At 42.3% G+C, this 21,481-nt stretch overlaps 1 protein-coding gene across 1 annotated transcript in view; it reads left to right on the plus strand.

Moving 5' to 3' along the window:
• Positions 1–21,481, plus strand: part of rrn3 (RRN3 homolog, RNA polymerase I transcription factor) — a 180,627-nt gene that overhangs the window by 62,037 nt on the left and 97,109 nt on the right. The window contains exons 7-10 of the mRNA XM_034191409.1: positions 3,120–3,183; positions 7,248–7,317; positions 9,600–9,698; positions 11,336–11,420. Of these exons, the coding sequence (XP_034047300.1) occupies positions 3,120–3,183; positions 7,248–7,317; positions 9,600–9,698; positions 11,336–11,420 (318 nt within the window). The remainder of the gene's footprint in view (positions 1–3,119; positions 3,184–7,247; positions 7,318–9,599; positions 9,699–11,335; positions 11,421–21,481) is intronic.

Here is a 21,481-nt window from a genome sequence, read left to right on the forward strand (position 1 = left end):
TTAAATTAACTGAAGGCTTTTCGGGGAACTTTTAGGACAACCTGATAATAATGAATTACAATAGTCCAGCCTAGAGGAAATAAATACATGAATTAGTTTTTCAGCATCACTCTGAGACAAGACCTTTCTAATTTAAGAGATATTGCGCAAATGCAAAAAAGCAGTCCTACATATTTGTTTAATATGCGCATTGAATGACATATCCTGATCAAAAATGACTCCAAGATTTCTCACAGTATTACTAGAGGTCAGGGTAATGCCATCCAGAATAAGGATCTGGTTAGACACCATGTCTCTAAGATTTGTGGGGCCAAGTACAATAACTTCAGTTTTATCTGAATTTAAAAGCAGGAAATTAGAAGTCATCCATGGCTTTATGTCTGTAAGACATTCCTGCAGTTTAACTAATTGGTGTGTGTCCTCTGGCTTCATGGATAGATAAAGCTGGGTATCATCTGCGTAACAATGAAAATTTAAGCAATGTTTTCTAATAATACTGCCTAAGGGAAGCATGTATAAAGTGAATAAAATTGGTCCTAGCACAGAACCTTGTGGAACTCCATAATTAACCTTAATCTGTGAAGAAGACTCCCCATTTACATGAACAAATTGTAATCTATTAGATAAATATGATTCAAACCACTGCAGCGCAGTGCCTTTAATACCTATGGCATGCTCTAATCTCTGTAATAAAATTTTATGGTCAACAGTATCAAAAGCAGCACTGAGGTCTAACAGGACAAGCACAGAGATGAGTCCATTGTCTGAGGCCATAAGAAGATCATTTGTAACCTTCACTAATGCTGTTTCTGTACTATGATGAATTCTGAAACCTGACTGAAACTCTTCAAATAGACCATTCCTCTGCAGATGATCAGTTACCTGTTTTACAACTACCCTTTCAGACTGCAACTCATGGCGACTGAGCTGGGGTGTTGGGTACCAAAGCCCAAGCTGTGCGTGGAGGTGAGCCCGACCATCTTTAGTCGGTGCCTCTCAATCTCCCTCACAAGGTCAGGCTCCTTCCCCCCAACGAGGTGACATTCCACGTCCTGACAGCCAGAGGCTGTGAGTGCGGACCGGGCTGCCAGGCCACCCACACTCGACCACCACCCAATCCTCTCTGCACCCAACCCCCATGGCCCCCTCAGCAAGTCGTGAACCCAAAGGAGGGCGGGCCCCGTGGGCTAAGGCCTGACCACCAGGCTCTCGCGGGTGAGCCCCAACCCCAGGCCTGGCTCCAGGGTGGGGCCCCGGCTCCGCCATACCGGGCGAAGTCTTGGTCCTCGATATTATACTAGTCATGGGAGCTTCTGAACTGCCCATAGTGTGACCCGTCCCCTAGGACCTGTTTGCCATGGGAGACCCTACCAGGGGTACGAAGCCCCCGACAACATAGCTCCTAGGATCATCCAGGTATGCAAACTCCCCCACCACGATAAGGTGACATTTCGAGGGGGAGGGAGTGGCGTGGAATGCGAGCCACCGAGTGGAATTATTCTATCGGTGTTAATTTTATTTAGAAATCTAAACCATAAGTCAGCACTGCTTTATTTTCCAAGACCTCCGCCTCACGGCGACACTGTTATTGAGTAGAGAGTTGAGCTTTGCTGCTCATCTCAACTGCTTCTCTGCTGGAAGCTACGTAGTAAACAGGAGTTTCCAGCAGGGGCAAGGGCACACAAAGACAGAAGTGCTGACTAATTGTTTGGGTCTGTAGTCGCCTTTGATGCTACCATAAGCGATTGTGGTGTTAAAACTCAAAATCAGCCTGTTAGTAGTTGCATGTGTACCAGAGACAATACTGGAGGTTATCGGTTAGTTGTAGCTTCCAATAAATTTTTGGGTGGTTTATCGTTTTTATCTTTATCAAAGATAACTTTTCAGTTAGCTTCAGTTATATTATCTGTTATCAAAGCTAACTTTTTGGTTAGCTGTGCCCACCACTGCTCCTGTGTGGTCAGTTAAAGGAGAAAGGATTGTTTGTTTGTATTTCATTTGTCAACAGGTACGTTACTGTTGCTGGTTTGTTAGCGGTTAGAATAGTCATATTAAAATAAAATTTTGCACAAAACATTTTCTCATCAAGATGAACAATTTAGTCAGGAAGCACCTTAAGAAAGTCACTTTTATTTTGGCGTACTGTCGAGGACAACCCTTAGGAGGCACTGTGACTCTTTGTGTTCAGGCTGAGAAATGCACCCAGAGCAGACAAACACAGAGGGTCTTCTTTAAAAACGGTACGGTTCTTCAGCCACGACAAGCAATCAAAGTATATTCAGACGTCGTTATCCAAAATCAGAAGGAAAAAATCAACCTGAGAATTACTGACGAGGGGAGACATTGTTCACTGTGACACTACACTAACAAAAATGCTGTGTGAAAACTTTTTTATTGTAAACGGTGACAGATGGCTTATACGCTGCTAATCCTCTTGTTACATCATTTGTAGAATAACACATTTTGGTGTTCCAGGTTTCTGAGGAAAAATTGCAATCCTGTAGACATAGCCACACGAAAAACAGTTTTTATGTGTGTGCAGCCAGACTTTGCAGGTAAATATGAGTCACCCTGTCCATGGGTGGCCCCTGCTGACCCATGCACTCATTCATGTCAGAATAAAGCATACAGATCAACAACCAAAAGGAGATGTGTGGGACGACTGTTTGAAATAATAACATATCTGCTTTAGATCTGCCATCGAGGCTTCTTGTCTGCTTCCTGGCTATGTTGGACCTTTAGACAAGCTACTCCAAAATCTAATCACTTCTTGATAACTATGCAAGTGACATTCCCCTCCAAGTTTGAAGGAGATTGTCCTCACACACACGCACACACACACACACCCTTCTCTATGCTGTGCCGACGTGCAGGGTGATGACGTGTATGTTGTTGGTGTGAGTGTCCAGGGTCCTGCTGCTCCTTCGAGTTCATGTTTTCCTGTACAGAGTTTTCAGTTTCATGAGGACTTTGTATGCTGATGACATAAGTTTTTATTTTCACTCCTTGAATTGATCTTCGTTGTCAACAGGGCGCCGTTAATGGAGTCACATGTGTTCCCTTAATTGTCACTCATTGAATTTAACATTTCTGCTCTCTTGCTCCTTGAATTTGTTTAGATCTCTCCAGAAACTTTGACCGGTGCCACCAGGCTTTGCAGGTCATCAACAGATACGTTCCTTCGTAAGTCATCCTTATACTGTCTTGTAATGTTTTTATTTTTTATTCAAACCTACCCCAAAACATCAGCTGACTGCATATGTAGGTACAGCGGGTAAAATAAGTATTGAACACGTCACCATTTTTCTTTCTAAAGGTGATATGAACATGAAATTTTCATCAGATATCAGTAACATCCCAAATAATCCACACACAAAGAAATCAAAACAAATAAGTACAGAAACGGGGATTAAAGTTCTCTGTTGCTTTGGCAGCTTTCTGTCAGTTGGACAGCCAAGAGACCACATATGAGATCAATGCAGATCAGTGATTATGATCTGCAGCTTCACCGATGGTCAACTGTGTCTGTTTATTGTGGTTGAGAGTTGCGTTCTGTCCTGCGTTTATGCCACGACGGTAATCCCGTCCCCATATTTACCACATATCAGCATTTGATGCAGCAAGTCCACAAACGAAACCCCAAAGGGTAGTGACAGACAGGTCCTGGCTGAACAGATACAAAGACATACACCAGGCAAAGCCAGGAGGACAAATGTTTTGTTTCCCAGATGAGCTGCAACCAATCACTGCCAGAAGAACAGCTCCATGCCATGCAGAACCGAGACTGAGCGATGCTGGAAGGACATATAGGAGAAGGACACGTCTCATCACACCGATGTCCAGTGGAGGGTCTGAAGACCGACCACAGTACACTGTCACAAAAAGGATGTCCAACATGCTGACAATACCAGGACCTGAAATGATTGATGTGCACCAGCTGAAGACGCTAGCAGCACTCCAAAATGCCCGCTAGCTCAGGGCAGGACAAGATTCCCACAAAGGTACCACACTTTCAGACTACCGAGCAATAACCTGCCGCTACGTAACACGGAAGCTCCTGTCAGGTATCACATCAGTCAGTACATGAGCAAAGCTTGGAAGGACATCATGAGAACACTGAAGGATCCAACCATCAAGTCTACAGAGCAGCCAGGCAGACTGGACAGCCAAGAACAGCCTGTGACTCAGTGGATGGTGTCCTCGGGCATACTCTAAGGCCATGACACACGTTAACATCAAGTGTAGCGTTCATAGAAGAAAAGGACTGTTCCCACTGCTGGTCTGCACAGGCCTGACTCCCCCCAGCCAGATCATTGGAAAGATTGGATGTGGTAACAGGTTCAAGGAGTGGTGTGACCTTTCACTTACTTTCTACAGTAGTGTTCAGAATAATAGTAGTGCTATGTGACTAAAAAGATTAATCCAGGTTTTGAGTATATTTCTTATTGTTACATGGGAAACAAGGTACCAGTAGATTCAGTAGATTCTCACAAATCCAACAAGACCAAGCATTCATGATATGCACACTCTTAAGGCTATGAAATTGGACTATTAGTAAAAAAAGTAGAAAAGGGGGTGTTCACAATAATAGTAGTGTGGCATTCAGTCAGTGAGTTTGTCAGTTTTGTGGAACAAACAGGTGTGAATCAGGTGTCCCCTATTTAAGGATGAAGCCAGCACCTGTTGAACATGCTTTTCTCTTTGGAAGCCTGAGGAAAATGGGACGTTCAAGACATTGTTCAGAAGAACAGCGTAGTTTGAATAAAAAGTTGATTGGAGAGGGGAAAACTTATACGCAGGTGCAAAACATTGTAGGCTGTTCATCTACAATGATCTCCAATGCTTTAAAATGGACAAAAAAAAACAGAGACGCGTGGAAGAAAACGGAAAACAACCATCAAAATGGATAGAAGAATAACCAGAATGGCAAAGGCTCACCCATTGATCAGCTCCAGGATGATCAAAGACAGTCTGGAGTTACCTGTAAGTGCTGTGACAGTTAGAAGACGCCTGTGTGAAGCTAATTTATTTGCAAGAATCCCCTGCAAAGTCCCTCTGTTAAATAAAAGACATGTGCAGAAGAGGTTACAATTTGCCAAAGAACACATCAACTGGCCTAAAGAGAAATGGAGGAATATTTTGTGGACTGATGAGAGTAAAATTGTTCTTTTTGGGTCCAAGGGCCACAGACAGTTTGTGAGACGACCCCCAAACTCTGAATTCAAGCCACAGTTCACAGTGAGGACAGTAAAGCATGGTGGTGCAAGCATCATGATATGGGCATGTTTCTCCTACTATGGTGTTGGGCCTATATATCGCATACCAGGTATCATGGATCAGTTTGGATATGTCAAAATACTTGAAGAGGTCATGTTGCCTTATGCTGAAGAGGACATGCCCTTGAAATGGGTGTTTCAACAAGACACTGACCCCAAGCACACTAGTAAACCAGCAAAATCTTGGTTGCAAACCAACAAAATTAATGCCTCGCAGATGTGAAGAAATCATGAAAAACTGTGGTTATACAACTAAATACTAGTTTAGTGATTCACAGGATTGATAAAAAAGCAGTTTGAACATAATAGTTTTGAGTTTGTAGCATCAACAGCAGATGCTACTATTATTCTCAGGGCTGGATCCAGAGTAATCTGACAGATGCATTTTTGCCCAATGATAAAATAATAATTGTATGCGTCTTGTTATTCAATAATCTTCATTCTTTTATTCGTGTGCAACATACACTGTCACACTTCTTTTAATATATTTATTATACTTCATGGACCATAGTGAACACTTCTTACTTGTAATATGATGTCTTAAAAAAAAAAACACACTATAACAAAAATTGACTGTAAACAGGATTTGGCACTTTATAAGCCGATTGAATTGAAATTGGAACATTTTATTGAGTCTTAAAGTAAATAAATATGAAATTGTCACTGGATCCTTAAACTTTGGACATAATAAACTCTACATGGTGGATCCTTGGTCTCTGGACATAAATAGGAATAAACAAAATCTGTAGTTTTTGTCAAAAGCATTTCCTTTGAGATATTGGCATGAATGTCTTTCCATATATCTGAGCTGAGTTCTTACAGCTGCTGTGCTTCACTTCAGGATGTAATTTGTAAAGAAATACGGCACATCTCATTTTGGGAGGAAAAAAATGTTTTAGTCGATTGTAGTTTCCTGTCTGTATTACGTTTGGAAAGAGGTGTCATTTTATTTAAAGCGGCAATTCATTTTGAAGTTGTTCTGACCGGACTCTGTCTCAGCAGAGAGCTGCTCAGCGTTTCGAGCTGTGTGAACGGAACGGAGGACGATTCTCGTTTCTTGACAGCAACAAGACAAGAGTCCCAGTTAGTGACTGTAATATACACAAAAGTGACTCATGATATTTTAATGGCTTTGCGAGGGGTTAAGAAGCGGACTTACCGCTTCTGAAGAGCAGTGAATCAAAGAGCCACGAGTCTTTGAATCGCAGCATTGCTTCAGTGGTTCACGGCTTCAAAGTGGAGTCGTGCTGCAGAAACGGTTGATTACAGACCCGCTACAGACCAAACCCTGAATATCTGACTTTATATGTATGTCCGTAGGACTCTGAAACTCGGAAAAATCCGTATAATTTACGGACTATAGGTTGACATGAAAATCAAAGCTGTGTTCACCGCGGGGACACGTTTGGCACTATAATCCCGAATAGTGCCAAACGTTTTTTTTTTTGTTTTTTTTACCGATGACGAACGATGCGTAAAAAAATTTGACCGATGCAATTGCATCTGTCCAAACTGGTCTGGATCTGGGCCTGATTGTGAACACCCACTTTTCTACTTTTTTTTTTTTTTTTTTTTACTAATAGCCCAATTTCATAGCCTTAAGAGTGTGCATATCATGAATGCTTGGTCTTGTTGGATTTGTGAGAATCTACTGAATCTATGTAACACTATTCCCATGTAACAATAAGAAATATACTCAAAACCTGGATTAATCTTTTTAGTCACATAGCACTACTATTATTCTGAACACTACTGTATGTATGGACACCACCTCAAAGTGACTGGGTGGCATAAAAAGGGATTGAACACTCCCATCTGTGTTTGTTTATATGACTGACATTAACAGTACAAATGTCCCCACAGTCCACAGTGACTGCAGACATTACCCTCAATTGTCCTTTGAAGTTCGCGATTCAGAACATGTGTTAATTTCAGGTCTTCTTATGTCTCCGTGTGTCTTCTGTCTTTCAGTACAGGATACTTTCTGGTGCCTGTTCTCAGAGACAACTTCCCCTTTGTGCAGAAGTCCCCCAGAACTTTGGTAAGAAAAATGGAAATACTCAACATTACGTGACCCAGAGGATGTGATGGTGTTTCAGGGTTTTTACCTGAGACATATGGCCATCGGATATTGCGAAGACCTGGTGTCTGTCCGTCCATCTGTCCGTCTGTCTGTGTACAGCATGAGTCCAGTTCTGTTACTGCCACAGTCTTCAAATTCACAGGGAACATTCTTGGGACACAGACCTTGGACAAGTCCAAAGATGGCTAACCTTGACCTATTTTAAGAGGTTAAAAAGTCACATTCTGGTTTAAATCTGTTCCATTTTGTTTTTGAGTCACGGGTTTGACAGCCAATCAGAGCAGAGTGGCACCGTGACGTCAGTGGCTGGTCTCTCCAAAACCACTTTGTTTTATGTGTTTATATACGTTTCTCATATAGTAAGTCCCTTCGGCTGCTCCCTTGTTTGCACTTGGGGTTGCCACAGCAAATCCAAGGTGGATCTGCATGTTGAATTGGCACAAGTTTTACGCCGGATGCCCTTCCTGACGCAACTCCACGTTACATGGAGAAATGTGGCAGGGGTGGGATTTGAACCCGGAACCTTCTGAACTGAAACCAAGCGCATTAACCACTTGGCCACCAATATATTATTTAAAAACTAGTGAGAAATAAACACTTCTAAAACTGAAAACACCATTTTTGAAACCTACCTCTGAACTTATTTCATGGACGTTAGCGTGGTGACATCACAGGCTGGTAGTGAACGTCCTGTGGAGTTAAATTTGTCTCATTAATACCAGCAAATGCACAGAGGGTGATCTACAAATATTCCTTGATTTGCACAACTTCTGCTTTTGTCAAACGCTCGTGTACACGGACACACAAAGCCTCCTGCAGATGCTGTTAAACCGGAAATATTGTTTTTGATTGACTGATGAATAGAGGGTTTTTATTGAACATGTACAGATTGTATGTAAGACAACAGCATCTTAATAATAAACAGCTGCGAATTATAAAGAACACAAGGCTCATACGGCCGAGGGGATTTTAGCATTGCATTATATTTTTATTTTTTAAGGTTAAAGGTCATTCCATTTAATTCAAACTTAAATGTGCCCTGACACTGGCATACATTTTGGCCCCGCACTCTCATGCACTTTGTCGTGATTATCCCACCCACTGTGTTCCCAGCTGGATCTTGTGCTTTGTTCCACTGGACACTGCGTATATAAAATAATTATTTTGTAACAGATTAATCATTTTCTCTCAGAAAACACGTCTAATTGCTTCCAGAATCACAGAGGACCATTTCAACAGCAGCTTTTTTTCCCACACTCTCTCTGTACTGTGCTTCATGAGGTGGAGAACACATTTGGAACTGTCTAAAAGGTAATATCTGTAATGTTTATATTGTAATGGCTTGGTAAAACAGGTGCATGTTCATTCCTTCTTATAAGCAGATGTCTATGATCATTTTAGCATCTCATTATAATCGATCAGATGAGCTGCGCTCTGAAGCGGTGCGCTGATGCAATCACTCACACGCAGTGTTTTTCATTGTTTGTGCAATGTTCATGCGAAGTTCACATATTTAATACGTGACAGAGATTTTCAACATTTAAAAATTTTCTTTATGCACTTGCACAAAGCCACGCACACTGTTAACAATGGTTTGCGATGAGTTTACTTTTCTGCACGGCGGAGTGTGTGCAAGTGTGCGGATCAAAGTCATGCAAGTGTCAAGGCACCTTAAGTCTAATATGTTTGTTGACAAAAAGCCAGCAGGCTCTTCTCTCTGCACGGGCTGGGGACAACAAGCCCTCAGAGAGTTCTGGAGAGGAGCACACAGTGCTGGCCAATATTACGATCACGGAGTGCTGTGTGCTGGCGGAGGAGGCCGACAAATTCTTCCTGACCGGCCAGCACCACAGCATGACAGCAGCCGCACTTGCCCCATCACACGCAGTGGCAGAAGCCCTACACCGCACACCAGCACCACCCACGGAGGAATCAGGTGCATCTCTTCCTCCACAGCAGCGCTCACAAATCGGCTTCTGTTTCTACCACGCAACGTTCAGAGCCAGTGACTCAGTTTCTACAGTGTACAGTTGTGTAGATTTGCATGCAGTAGCTCAGTGTAGCGCAGACTTACATGCAGAAGCGCAGTCTTGCTTAAAACAGCGTGCTTTCTGCATCCACTGCTCTATGCAGAAAAAATTAAATATGTCTGCTGCTGATCTGAACGTGGAGTCGTGTGCGTCCGAAAGCACCGGCTGCTGGTCTGAATGTGACACATTTTGATTTGTGCTTTTGTGCAGGAGTGTTACGTGCACAATCTCTTCAGAGTGACAGTGTACATCCCGTCCATTCAGCGAGACGTACTGGAGGTCGTTATGGCAAAGCTGCTCAAACTGGACGTAAGTATCAGCCCATTTCCAAAGTTTTGGGGTTCAGCCTTTGACTTGGGACTCAAAGGATTTTAGTAGGTGCAGTATTTAGCTTGTTGCCAGTAAATACATGAAGTGTGTCTTTGCAGAAGTCCAGGTGTGGATGTTTACCTGGTCTGAGGTTGAGGTGTGTGTGTGTGTGTGTGCACGTGTGTGCATGCGCGTGCGTGTGTGCGCGTGCGCTCGCGCGTGTGCGCGTACACGTGTGTGTGTGCGCGTGCGTGTGTGTGTGTGTGTTTGTATGAATGTAATATTGCAGTCTGTTTAGACAGCCGTGCTGAGGGAAGCCACCAAGCCACCCAGACAGCTTGGTTTTAGGTTTCTCTGGCTGAAGAAACTGCACAGGGAAACGTTTGAACCCTGGACCAGAACAGACGTTTGACAGCAGAAAGCGGGTCATATCTCTGCTGGAGTCTCTCGTGCGCTTTACGTCAGTCTTTAGCTCACGTCTTCTTAAAGTCCTGTTCAGCCCTGCAGTGCTCTGGCTGAGGAACCTTCAGGCTTCTTGCTGAAGGTGGGGTGTAGACTTTCTCCACCTTATGGAAAGTTCCTGGAGGAATTTACATATTGGCGGAATTGACCAGAACACATTGCATCGAACATCTGGTGCTTTTTTTTTTTTTTTTTTTTTTTGGCGGACAGCAAATCTCTGCTCACGTTCATACAGAAGATCAGTTTTTCTTTGCGGCTGTTTCTTATGTCTATGAGAAAGCTGCAGAAGTGTGTCTGCTTTTGTAAGAGTGTGAACATGAAGGGTCAAGGGGAAGTGGCGGTGGGACGGTGTCTGCAGCAGACGGCTGTTTGTGATCTCAGCCAGACAGCGTGACACCGTTAACTGCTGCCTCATGTTTGCGATATCTCGGCATATCAGAGATTCCATAAAGGTATAGTTTGGACCATCTATGACTGAATGCTCTGGAGTTAGAGAGTTACAGAGAGAGAGCCTGTCCATCTCACGGGTTGTAACATACCTACTTTCTGTTGTTGTGGTGAAGTGAGTTCGGTCTCATGTCCATCACCAACGTGTTGAAGATGGCTTCAGTCAGGATATTTGCATGCTGAGATGTGCATGTTGTTGAATTGGTAATAAAGTCGTCCATTGAAGAGGAACATATTTTTTTAGCACTGCAACGTAGAGTTATAACACATTAGCGTATCACATTTCCTATTCAAACATGACATCGCTGTGATAACGTTACAGGAAACACATACCGTGTGTGCTAAGGCTAATGAAATCATCGTTACAGCTATCAGTACAAGTAGCTCACTATAGATGTTAATGTTAGCAACTAAGTAGCCAATTAGCTTACCGAGATGACTATCCTTCTGCCTCGCGGTGTCGGCTGCGCGTCGCCCGTCTTCTGCCTCGCGGTGTCGGCTGCATGTCACCCATCACTGGCGTGTTGACATCCACCTGCTGGCCGTTGCGTTGTATTGCTTTTTTTTTTTTTATAACAATGACAGTCCAAAATTGACTTGGTTGGACACTTTAGCAGCCATGATTTCAAGGTTTACGTGTGATGTCGACTCCTCAGAGGATTTAATTTGGCTGAAGTCTTCCTTTGTTGACTCTTTTCCTCTTGAGCAGTTTATGCTATGTTTTTCAGGTGAGTGCACCGCGGTCAGACATCGAGGTGAGTGAGGGAAATGCCATGCCGCAGACGGAGGATGGTCTATTTGAAATGGTAAGAAGCACGTCTTGTTTTCTGATTTAATAGTCACACGGGGGGTGAAAACAGAACATGGCCTAGTCACGTTTCTTAGCTCAGTGATTTGTTCCATCAGCCTTCATGCACATTGAGCCCTCTTCACCAGCTGTGCCAAAACAAACAAGCAAACAAATAAAGATCTGTTAGAAAAGTTTGACGTGCACACTGCTGTGTCCATGTGTCTGAACAGTCTGCTGAAAAGGACAAAGACGCTGTTTAAAGTTAAGAGAAATTTTATCACATCCCAGTCACGGTGTTTCCCAATCAGGGTTCTCACCAGAAATATTTAGTATAGCGGTGCTGTTGGGAACTATCGCCGTGCGCAGCGCTTCCACTCTGCGTCCTGTCCAACCTCGTGCCCTGAAGCCCAAAGACAAAAATGGAAATCTTTTAGTTCTGTTTCTGGTCTGATTCTGTGCTGAATTGTTGATTAGTTAAATTAATCTAAAATGTCTGTGTTTCATTGACACACTGTATGTTACAGATGTGCAATAAACTTATTTGAAAGAAAAAAAGAATCTACAGAAAGACAATTTAAAATGTGGGAGATTCCACACTTTTTTGTTGTTGTTGTTGTTGTTTACACATTACCGCTGCATCATTTTCAATTTGAAAAGTTTGACTTCCCAAGTCATAATATCACCAGGTTGGGGCATTCGCTTCAGAGTGTGAAAATCTCACCTTGTTCTTGTGATTCAGATTTTGACACCCTCTATATTGTCAAAAAATAAAATGACAATAGAAAAACAAAAGGTCCAGGTTTCCTCCCCGAGTCAGCATGTGCAATTCTGGAAAACGTCTTATTTCTCTGCATTTTACTCTGCATTTGTCTGCATTTCTCAGCATGTGATGTACATTTTAGGAAAAGTAGAAACATCCTGATGGCTGACAGACAGTGAAACGAACACTGCTTCATCCAGTAATGAAGCTTCTGAGCTTTCAATCGAAAGTAAAGGTTTGGGTTTACAGAGGCTGTACAGAGAGACAGGAGGTGACACACTTCACCCCAAAACCTTAATTTTTTTTCAGAGTCTGTTGGATGTTGGATTCTAATGTGTGGTGACGCTGCTGGACACTATTTTAACCTCGCTGTGAGCATGCACGCGGTATGTCTCCATGACATTGTTTTTTTTGGTGGAGCGGACTTTGGAAATCAGGAGTGGATGACTGTTCAGGCTTTTATTTTCTTCTTCTTCTCAGTGGAGCTGGTAGGGTTTATTTTTATTTTACTTTGAGTGTCTGTCTTGACGTGAGACTGTTCTGTAACGGAGCAGCGCGCACCGCACTCATGTAATGTGCACATGCACTACGTTTTTGCACAGTGGAAAACGGCTCCTTTTACCGTGACTGCATCAAAATGAACAGTTATCACTTAAAAAAATGAGTCATCATAACACGACATCACACTTAGGTAAACTTTGTAATTAATCTGTGGCTCGGTTTTTAACGTTAGCAGCATTTCATTCAAGTGCGCGCTGAGACGTTTTCCTCTAAGAAACGCTGTCAGAAACACTGAAATGTTCTGATTTCAGCCCGACATGTCCTTTAAAACATAGAAGAATGGAAATAATGTACGCCGCTATCCAGCCCCAAAATCTCAAAGTGTGTCTTGGTACCTAAAGAATGTTGAATTCCATTCTGCCATTTTCTTCATAAAAGCCTCTCAGAGGCTGCATCGTTCTTAGCCTCTGATCTGATCAATTCCGCAGCAGACAGCATTGATGGAGTCAGCTGTGCACCTGCCTCCGTGATGCTTGGCGCAAGCATGTCTACTCCCCAGACAGCACGGCGATTTCTGCACCCCGCACGGACTGTGGTCCCCACCAAGACGAAACAAAAAATGCAGAGATTGTCCTCTGATCATCTGTCTTCGTGTAACATTTGCATTTTGTCATGGTTTGTGCCATCTGGATGTAAACAGGATAAAATAAAGAACTGAAGTTATTTATGGGAAATTTTCCACAAAAGCAGCTTTGCACACCGTTAGATTCCCTCCAAGTGTCCCACTAAAACATCATGAGATGACACTACACTATTGCGGTGCTAGATTGCAGTATAACGGCGTGGCGCCGTTGTTCCATTGTCTGGGTAGAACCCTGCCAATCCTGGTCCTCAGACCCACAGTGCTGCACCTTTTCCCTCTCTGCCTGCTCTTATGGGGCTGTTCCACAGAGCGCCGTTCCTTTGTGTTTAATCCCAGATAGCAAATCAGTCATGTTTTGAAGTATCGTAGTAACTTCTTGATCCATCTTTGTCTATTTTGAACAAACTTGGGATGCATAGTTGCTTGAATTCCCAAGTTGCATAGTTGTTATGACCGTCAACAGCAGCGATTTTGAAATTGGAGTGAAATTTTTCAGCTGTTCAAAAATTTCAACCTGATTCACCAAATTGTCATCAAGTTTGTGGTAACATCTGGGTTTTCATAGTCTTAACAGCTTCAGCCATGCTCAAACATCTTTTGCTCTAATGGCATCCTGCATGGAAGGTTTTGAGAAACTGAGATTCATCTGGTCCCCAGAGGCAGGCAGAAAAGTTCCAAACTCAGTACCTGCTCCACAGAGATTGGACAGGGAAAACCAGATCATACTATCCAACAATTCCCAATGCCAGACCTGCTGCTGGTGGAAATACCTGCTCCTCATCTGGCATGTTAGTGAGCAAAGGCGCACATCTGTTTTCCCCGCAGATCCCCTGCCATGCGAGGTCTCTTCTGCAGTTGAGGAGCAGGTTTTAGCCACAGTGGGTGGCAAATCTCCGCCTGGCTCTCGGTTTCAAATTGGCTGTGCCGCCCTGCAGTGATTTTCTGAAAATGAACTGAAATGTTGCTGAAAATGTACCAATTCGATTGTATTTCAAGCTTACAGAGTCGTAGCTTTGTTTTATTTTGTAATTTTAAACAAGCAGTTAAAGAAATAATAAATATATTTCTCGTTTTCTTCATATCAAATCAGCCGCAAACGGCAGAGATCGTCAGTTAGCAGCTTCTGTCTTCTGGAAGGCTGTGAAATAACAGCTCTGAGTGCATCAGGTCTTTGTTGAAAACAGCATCTCTATCTACTGAAAGGGAAAAAAATCTCCATCAAAATCCGTAAATATTAATTCAGAGTTCCTCGTGTGCGCAAAGCTGAGTGACTGTGCACAAAGGCGAAGAGTGAGGAAAGCCACCAAGACACATAGACAACCCAGAAGTTGTTACAGGCTTCTGTGGCTGTGATTGCTCTACTGCCTCTACTGGTGGTTGGCTCTCACTGCGGTATTGTATCACTTCCTGTTCCGGAGCACAGCGGTGTTTTGCTGTATCTGTTAGCTGTTTAATCTGCGTAGTTAGATTGATCTAGATAACTAGATAACGATTTGTTTCACAGTGTAAATCTTCACGTGCCTTAACTAAAGCACTCTCTCTGCTAAATCACCTCTAAATTATTTACACATTATTCACTGTGTGTTTTTAGGAATCCGCTAGCTTAGCGCAGCTATTAGCTCTTAGCCGGTTTAGCATGGCCGCTTCTCCTGTCTCTCCCGCACTTTTCTGCTCTGGGTGTGAAATGTTTAGTTATTCCTCAGCCTCCTTTAGCAGTAATGGTACTTGTAATAAGTGTAGCTTATTCGTAGCTTTGGAGGCCAAGGTAGCTTAGCCGCCGTTAGTTCCCCTCCAACAGATCCCGAGCAGCCGGGAAAGCAGGCCGGCTGGGTGACTGTGAGTAGGAAGCGTAGTTCTAAACAGAAGCCGCGACACACTCGCCGAGGAACAAACTCTGGTTATTGGCGACTCTGTTTTGAGAAATGTGAAGTTAGCTGTTGGGATAGTGTAGTGACACGGACCCACAACAGGGGGCGCAAATGAACTGACAATGGAGGAAGTCAAATAACAACACTTTACTGTTGTGAATAAGCACAACAAACACAGCAGATTACAATAATAGTCAATGAAGTCAATTCACAAAAATGTGTCGCGTGGGCAGGCTCGAAGATAAGAGACGTCTGTCCAAAGCAGAACCGGAACCACACAATTTCCTCCGCCACCGAATCCCGGGAATACTGGAGCCGCCAAGTCCCGAACTCCCAGGTGGCCACTGCCTCCGCTTGTCGGATCTGGTACTGCTGGCGAGGAACAAAAACAGTTAGATGTGGGTGCGTCTCCACCCAGCAACACGTATGGTGGAAAACCACCTCCACCTCCCGTCGGAAAAAAGGAAACAAAATATCTGCTATCCAACACACAAAGTAACAGGTATTCCTGTCAGGAAGACAACAAAGTCGGCTGAGTACGTTACCTCCTCGGTAGAGCGATATCTCGGCAAAGAGGTGGAGATGTCGTCCTGCTGATATACCACTGCTGATTGGATGATTGGTGACAGCTGTTGTAGGCGATAATGTGACAGCTGTCACCCCGGCTGCTCCTGTGAGGCGGCAGCGCCCTCTGGTGCCTGGAGCCCACACTCCAGACAGGGCGCCCTCTGGTGGTGGTGGGCCAGCAGTACCTCCTCTTCAGCGGCCCACACAACATTAGCGACACCAGCAACCATAGTCAAATGTCTTCCGGGGGCCAGAGCAGGCGACATTGAAGGAAATTTGAAACTGCTGGCTAAGGCTAAGCGTAAATTTGGTAAGATTGTAATTCATGTCGGCAGTAATGACACCCGGTTACGCCAATCGGAGGTCACTAAAATTAACATTGAATCGGTGTGTAACTTTGCAAAAACAATGTCGGACTCTGTAGTTTTCTCTGGGCCCCTCCCCAATCAGACCGGGAGTGACATGTTTAGCCGCATGTTCTCCCTGAATTGCTGGCTATCTGAGTGGTGTCCAGAAAATGAGGTGGGCTTCATAGATAATTGGCAAAGCTACTGGGGAAAACCTGGTCTTGTTAGGAGAGACGGCATCCATCCCACTTTGGATGGAGCAGCTCTCATTTCTAGAAATCTGGCCAATTTTATTAAACCCTCCAAATCGTGACTATCCAGGGTTGGGACCAGGAAGCAGAGTTGTAGTCTTACACACCTCTCTGCAGCTTCTCTCCCCCTGCCATCCCCTCATTACCCCATCCCCGTAGAGACGGTGCCTGCTCCTAGACCACCAATAACCAGCAAAAATCTATTTAAGCATAAAAATTCAAAAAGAAAAAATAATATAGCACCTTCAACTGCACCACAGACTAAAACAGTTAAATGTGGTCTATTAAACATTAGGTCTCTCTCTTCTAAGTCCCTGTTAGTAAATGATATAATAATTGATCAACATATTGATTTATTCTGCCTTACAGAAACCTGGTTACAGCAGGATGAATATGTTAGTTTAAATGAGTCAACACCCCCGAGTCACACTAACTGCCAGAACGCTTGTAGCACGGGCCGGGGCGGAGGATTAGCAGCAATCTTCCACTCCAGCTTATTAATTAATCAAAAACCCAGATAGAGCTTTAATTCATTTGAAAGCTTGACTCTTAGTCTTGTCCATCCAAATTGGAAGTCTCTAAAACCAGTTTTATTTGTTGTTATCTATCGTCCACCTGGTCGTTACTGTGAGTTTATCTGTGAATTTTCGGACCTTTTGTCTGACTTAGTGCTTAGCTCAGATAAGATAATTATAGTGGGCGATTTTAACATCCACACAGATGCTGAGAATGACAGCCTCAACACTGCATTTAATCTATTGTTAGACTCGATTGGCTTTGCTCAAAATGTAAATGAGTCCACCCACCACTTTAATCATACCTTAGATCTTGTTCTGACTTATGGTATGGAAATTGAAGACTTAACAGTATTCCCTGAAACACCCCCTTCTGTCTGATCATTTCTTAATAACATTACATTTACTCTGATGGACTACCCAGCAGTGGGGAATAAGTTTCATTACAGTAGAAGTCTTTCAGAAAGCGCTGTAACTAGGTTTACGGATATGATTCCTTCTTTATGTTCTCCAATACCAACACAGTGCACAGTAGCTTCCTAAACTCTGTGAGTGAGATAGATTATCTCGTCAGTAGTTTTATATCCTCATTGAGGACGACTTTAGATGCTGTAGCTCCTCTGAAAAAGAGAGCCTTAAATCAGAAGTGCCTGACTCCGTGGTATAACTCACAAACTCGCAGCTTAAAGCAGATAACCCATAAGTTGGAGAGGAAATGGAGTCTCACTAATTTAGAAGATCTTCACTTAACCTGGAAAAGTCTGTTGCTCTATAAAAAAGCCCACCGTAAAGCTAGGACATCGTACTACTCATCACTAATTGAAGAAAATAAGAACAACCCCAGGTTTCTTTTCAGCACTGTAGCCAGGCTGACAAAGAGTCAGAGCTCTACTGAGCCGAGTATTCCTTTAACTTTAAGTAATGACTTCATGACTTTGTTTGCTAATAAAATTTTAACTATTAGAGAAAAAATTACTCATAACCATCCCAAAGACATATCGTTATCTTTGGCTGCTTTCAGTGATGCCGGTATTTTGTTAGACTCTTTCTCTCCGATTGTTCTGTCTGAGTTATTTTCATTAGTTACTTCCTCCAAACCATCAACATGTCTATTAGACCCCATTCCTACCAGGCTGCTCAAGGAAGCCCTACCATTAATTAATGCTTCGATCTTAAATATGATCAATCTGTCTTTATTAGTTGGCGATGTACCACAGGCTTTTAAGGTGGCAGCAATTAAACCATTACTTAAAAAGCCATCACGTGACCCAGCTAGCTTAGCTAATTATAGGCCAATCTCCAACCTTCCTTTTCTCTCAAAAATTCTTGAAAGGGTAGTTGTAAAACAGCTAACTGATCGTCTGCAGAGGAATGGTCTATTTGAAGAGTTTCAGTCAGGGTTTAGAATTCATCATAATACAGAAACAGCATTAGTGAAGGTTACAAATGATCTTCTTATGGCCTCAGACAGTGGACTTATCTCTGTGCTTGTCCTGTTAGACCTCAGTGCTGCTTTTGATACTATTGACCATAAAATTTTATTACAGAGATTAGAGCATGCCATAGGTATTAAAGGCACTGCCCTGCAGTGGTCTGAATCATATTTATCTAATAGATTACAATTTGTTCGTGTAAATGGGGAATCTTCTTCACAGACTAAGGTTAATTATGGAGTTCCACAAGGTTCTGTGCTAGGACCAATTTTTTTCACTTTATACATGCTTCCCTTAGGCAGTATTATTAGAAAGCATTGCTTAAATTTTCATTGTTATGCAGATGATACCCAGCTTTATCTATCCATGAAGCCAGAGGACACACACCAATTAGCTAAACTGCAGGATTGTCTTACAGACATAAAGACATGGATGACCTCTAATTTCCTGCTTTTAAACTCAGATAAAACTGAAGTTATTGTACTTGGCCCCACAAATCTTAGAAACATGGTGTCTAAGATCCTTACTCTGGATGGCATTACCCTGACCTCTAGTAATACTGTGAGAAATCTTGGAGTCATTTTTGATCAGGATATGTCATTCAATGCGCATATTAAACAAATATGTAGGACTGCTTTTTTGCATTTGCGCAATATCTCTTAAATTAGAAAGGTCTTGTCTCAGAGTGATGCTGAAAAACTAATTCATGCATTTATTTCCTCTAGGCTGGACTGTTGTAATTCATTATTATCAGGTTGTCCTAAAAGTTCCCTGAAAAGCCTTCAGTTAATTCAAAATGCTGCAGCTAGAGTACTGACGGGGACTAGAAGGAGAGAGCATATCTCACCCATATTGGCCTCTTTTCATCGGCTTCCTGTTAATTGTAGAATAGAATTTAAAATTCTTCTTCTTACTTATAAGGTTTTGAATAATCAGGTCCCATCTTATCTTAGGGACCTCATAGTACCATATCACCCCAATAGAGTGCTTCGCTCTCAGACTGCAGGCTTACTTGTAGTTCCTAGGGTTTGTAAGAGTAGAATGGGAGGCAGAGCCTTCAGCTTTCAGGCTCCTCTCCTGTGGAACCAGCTCCCAATTCGGATCAGGAAGACAGACACCCTCTCTACTTTTAAGATTAGGCTTAAAACTTTCCTTTTTGCTAAAGCTTATAGTTAGGGCTGGATCAGGTGACCCTGAACCATCCCTTAGTTATGCTGCTATAGAGTTAGACTGCTGGGGGGTTCCCATGATGCACTGAGTGTTTCTTTCTCTTTTTGCTCTGTATGCACCACTCTGCATTTAATCATTAGTGATTGATCTCTGCTCCCCTCCACAGCATGTCTTTTTCCTGGTTCTCTCCCTCAGCCCCAACCAGTCCCAGCAGAAGACTGCCCCTTCCTGAGCCTGGTTCTGCTGGAGGTTTCTTCCTGTTAAAAGGGAGTTTTTCCTTCCCACTGTCGCCAAGTGCTTGCTCACAGGGGGTTGTTTTGACCGTTGGGGTTTTTCCGTAATTATTGTATGGCCTTGCCTTACAATATAAAGCGCCTTGGGGCAACTGTTTGTTGTGATTTGGCACTATATAAATAAAATTGATTTGATTTGATTTTGATTGGAGAAACTGCACAGTGCAAGTTTTGCATTTTGTATCCCCATTTATACAGCTTTATTATGAAGTGGTACAGAGGAGGATTTTCTTTCACCAAAACATTAAATCGAGGCTTACATCTCAGATGTACCTTCTTGCAGATTGTAGCTGAACTTTCAGGTATTTTAATAAACAGCATTTTTATAGATATATACTTTGCATAAGTGTTGTCTACAGGCAAGTCTATAAAAAATAGTGCGCATATATATATATATATTTGCTTATGTATATATAAAAGACAAAGTAATTAAAAAAAAAAACCTGCACAACGGTAATATAAAGGTGTAAACATGAGTAGAATAAGAGGCATGTCCAAATATAACTTTAAATTTAAAATGTTCTCATAATAATTAATAAAGGATTAGCAGATGGAATAAAACATTTGTTCTTTCTGTCTCAAAGAATATTTGATTTTTTTTTTCTAATTGTAAATATTGCATTACTTCTATTAAAAGATTTTGATGTGTTTGATGGATTCCTATTTTTCCAATAAAGATAAGACTTTATTGATCTCACAGTGGAGAAATTCACTCTTAAAAAACACACACAAGGTGAGTGTGAATAGAGGAAAATGCATCAAACAGCGTGTGCAAGGATAAGCAATAATAATACTTGTAACAGTACAATAAAATAAGAAAATGAGGTAGAAATAGTGAATATATATATATATATATATATATATATATATATATATATATATAGTAGTGTTCACAATAATAGTAGTGTGGCATTCAGTCAGTGAGTTGGTCAGTTTTGTGGAACAAACAGGTGTGAATCAGGTGTCCCCTATTTAAGGATGAAGCCAGCACCTGTTGAACATACTTTTCTCTTTGAAAGCCTGAGGAAAATGGGACGTTCAAGACATTGTTCAGAAGAATAGCGTAGTTTGATTAAAAAGTTGATTGGAGAGGGGAAAACGTATACGCAGGTGCAAAAAATTGTAGGCTGTTCATCTACAATGACCTCCAGTGCTTTAAAATGGACAAAAAAACCAGAGACACGTGGAAGAAAACAGAAACCAACCATCAAAATTGATAGAAGAATAACCAGAATGGCAAAGGCTCACCCATTGATCAGCTCCAGGATGATCAAAGACAGTCTGGAGTTACCTGTAAGTGCTGTGACAGTTAGAAGACGCCTGTGTGAAGCTAATTTATTTGCAAGAATCCCCCTCAAAGTCCCTCTGTTAAATAAAAGACATGTGCAGAAGAGGTTACAATTTGCCAAAGAACACATCAACTGGCCTAAAGAGAAATGGAGGAATATTTTGTGGACTGATGAGAGTAAAATTGTTCTTTTTGGGTCCAAGAGCCGCAGACAGTTTGTGAGACGAACCCAAACTCTGAATTCAAGCCACAGTTAACAGTGAAGACAGTGAAGCATGGTGGTGCAAGCATCATGATATGGGCATGTTTCTCCTACTATGGTGTTGGGCCTATATATTGCATACCAGGTATCATGGATCAGTTTGGATATGTCAAAATACTTGAAGAGGTTATGTTGCCTTATGCTGAAGAGGTCATGCCCTTGAAATGGGTGTTTCAACAAGACAAT

This window comes from Thalassophryne amazonica, chromosome 16 (assembly GCF_902500255.1).
Source record: "Thalassophryne amazonica chromosome 16, fThaAma1.1, whole genome shotgun sequence".
In the NCBI taxonomy this organism is placed as follows: domain Eukaryota; kingdom Metazoa; phylum Chordata; class Actinopteri; order Batrachoidiformes; family Batrachoididae; genus Thalassophryne; species Thalassophryne amazonica.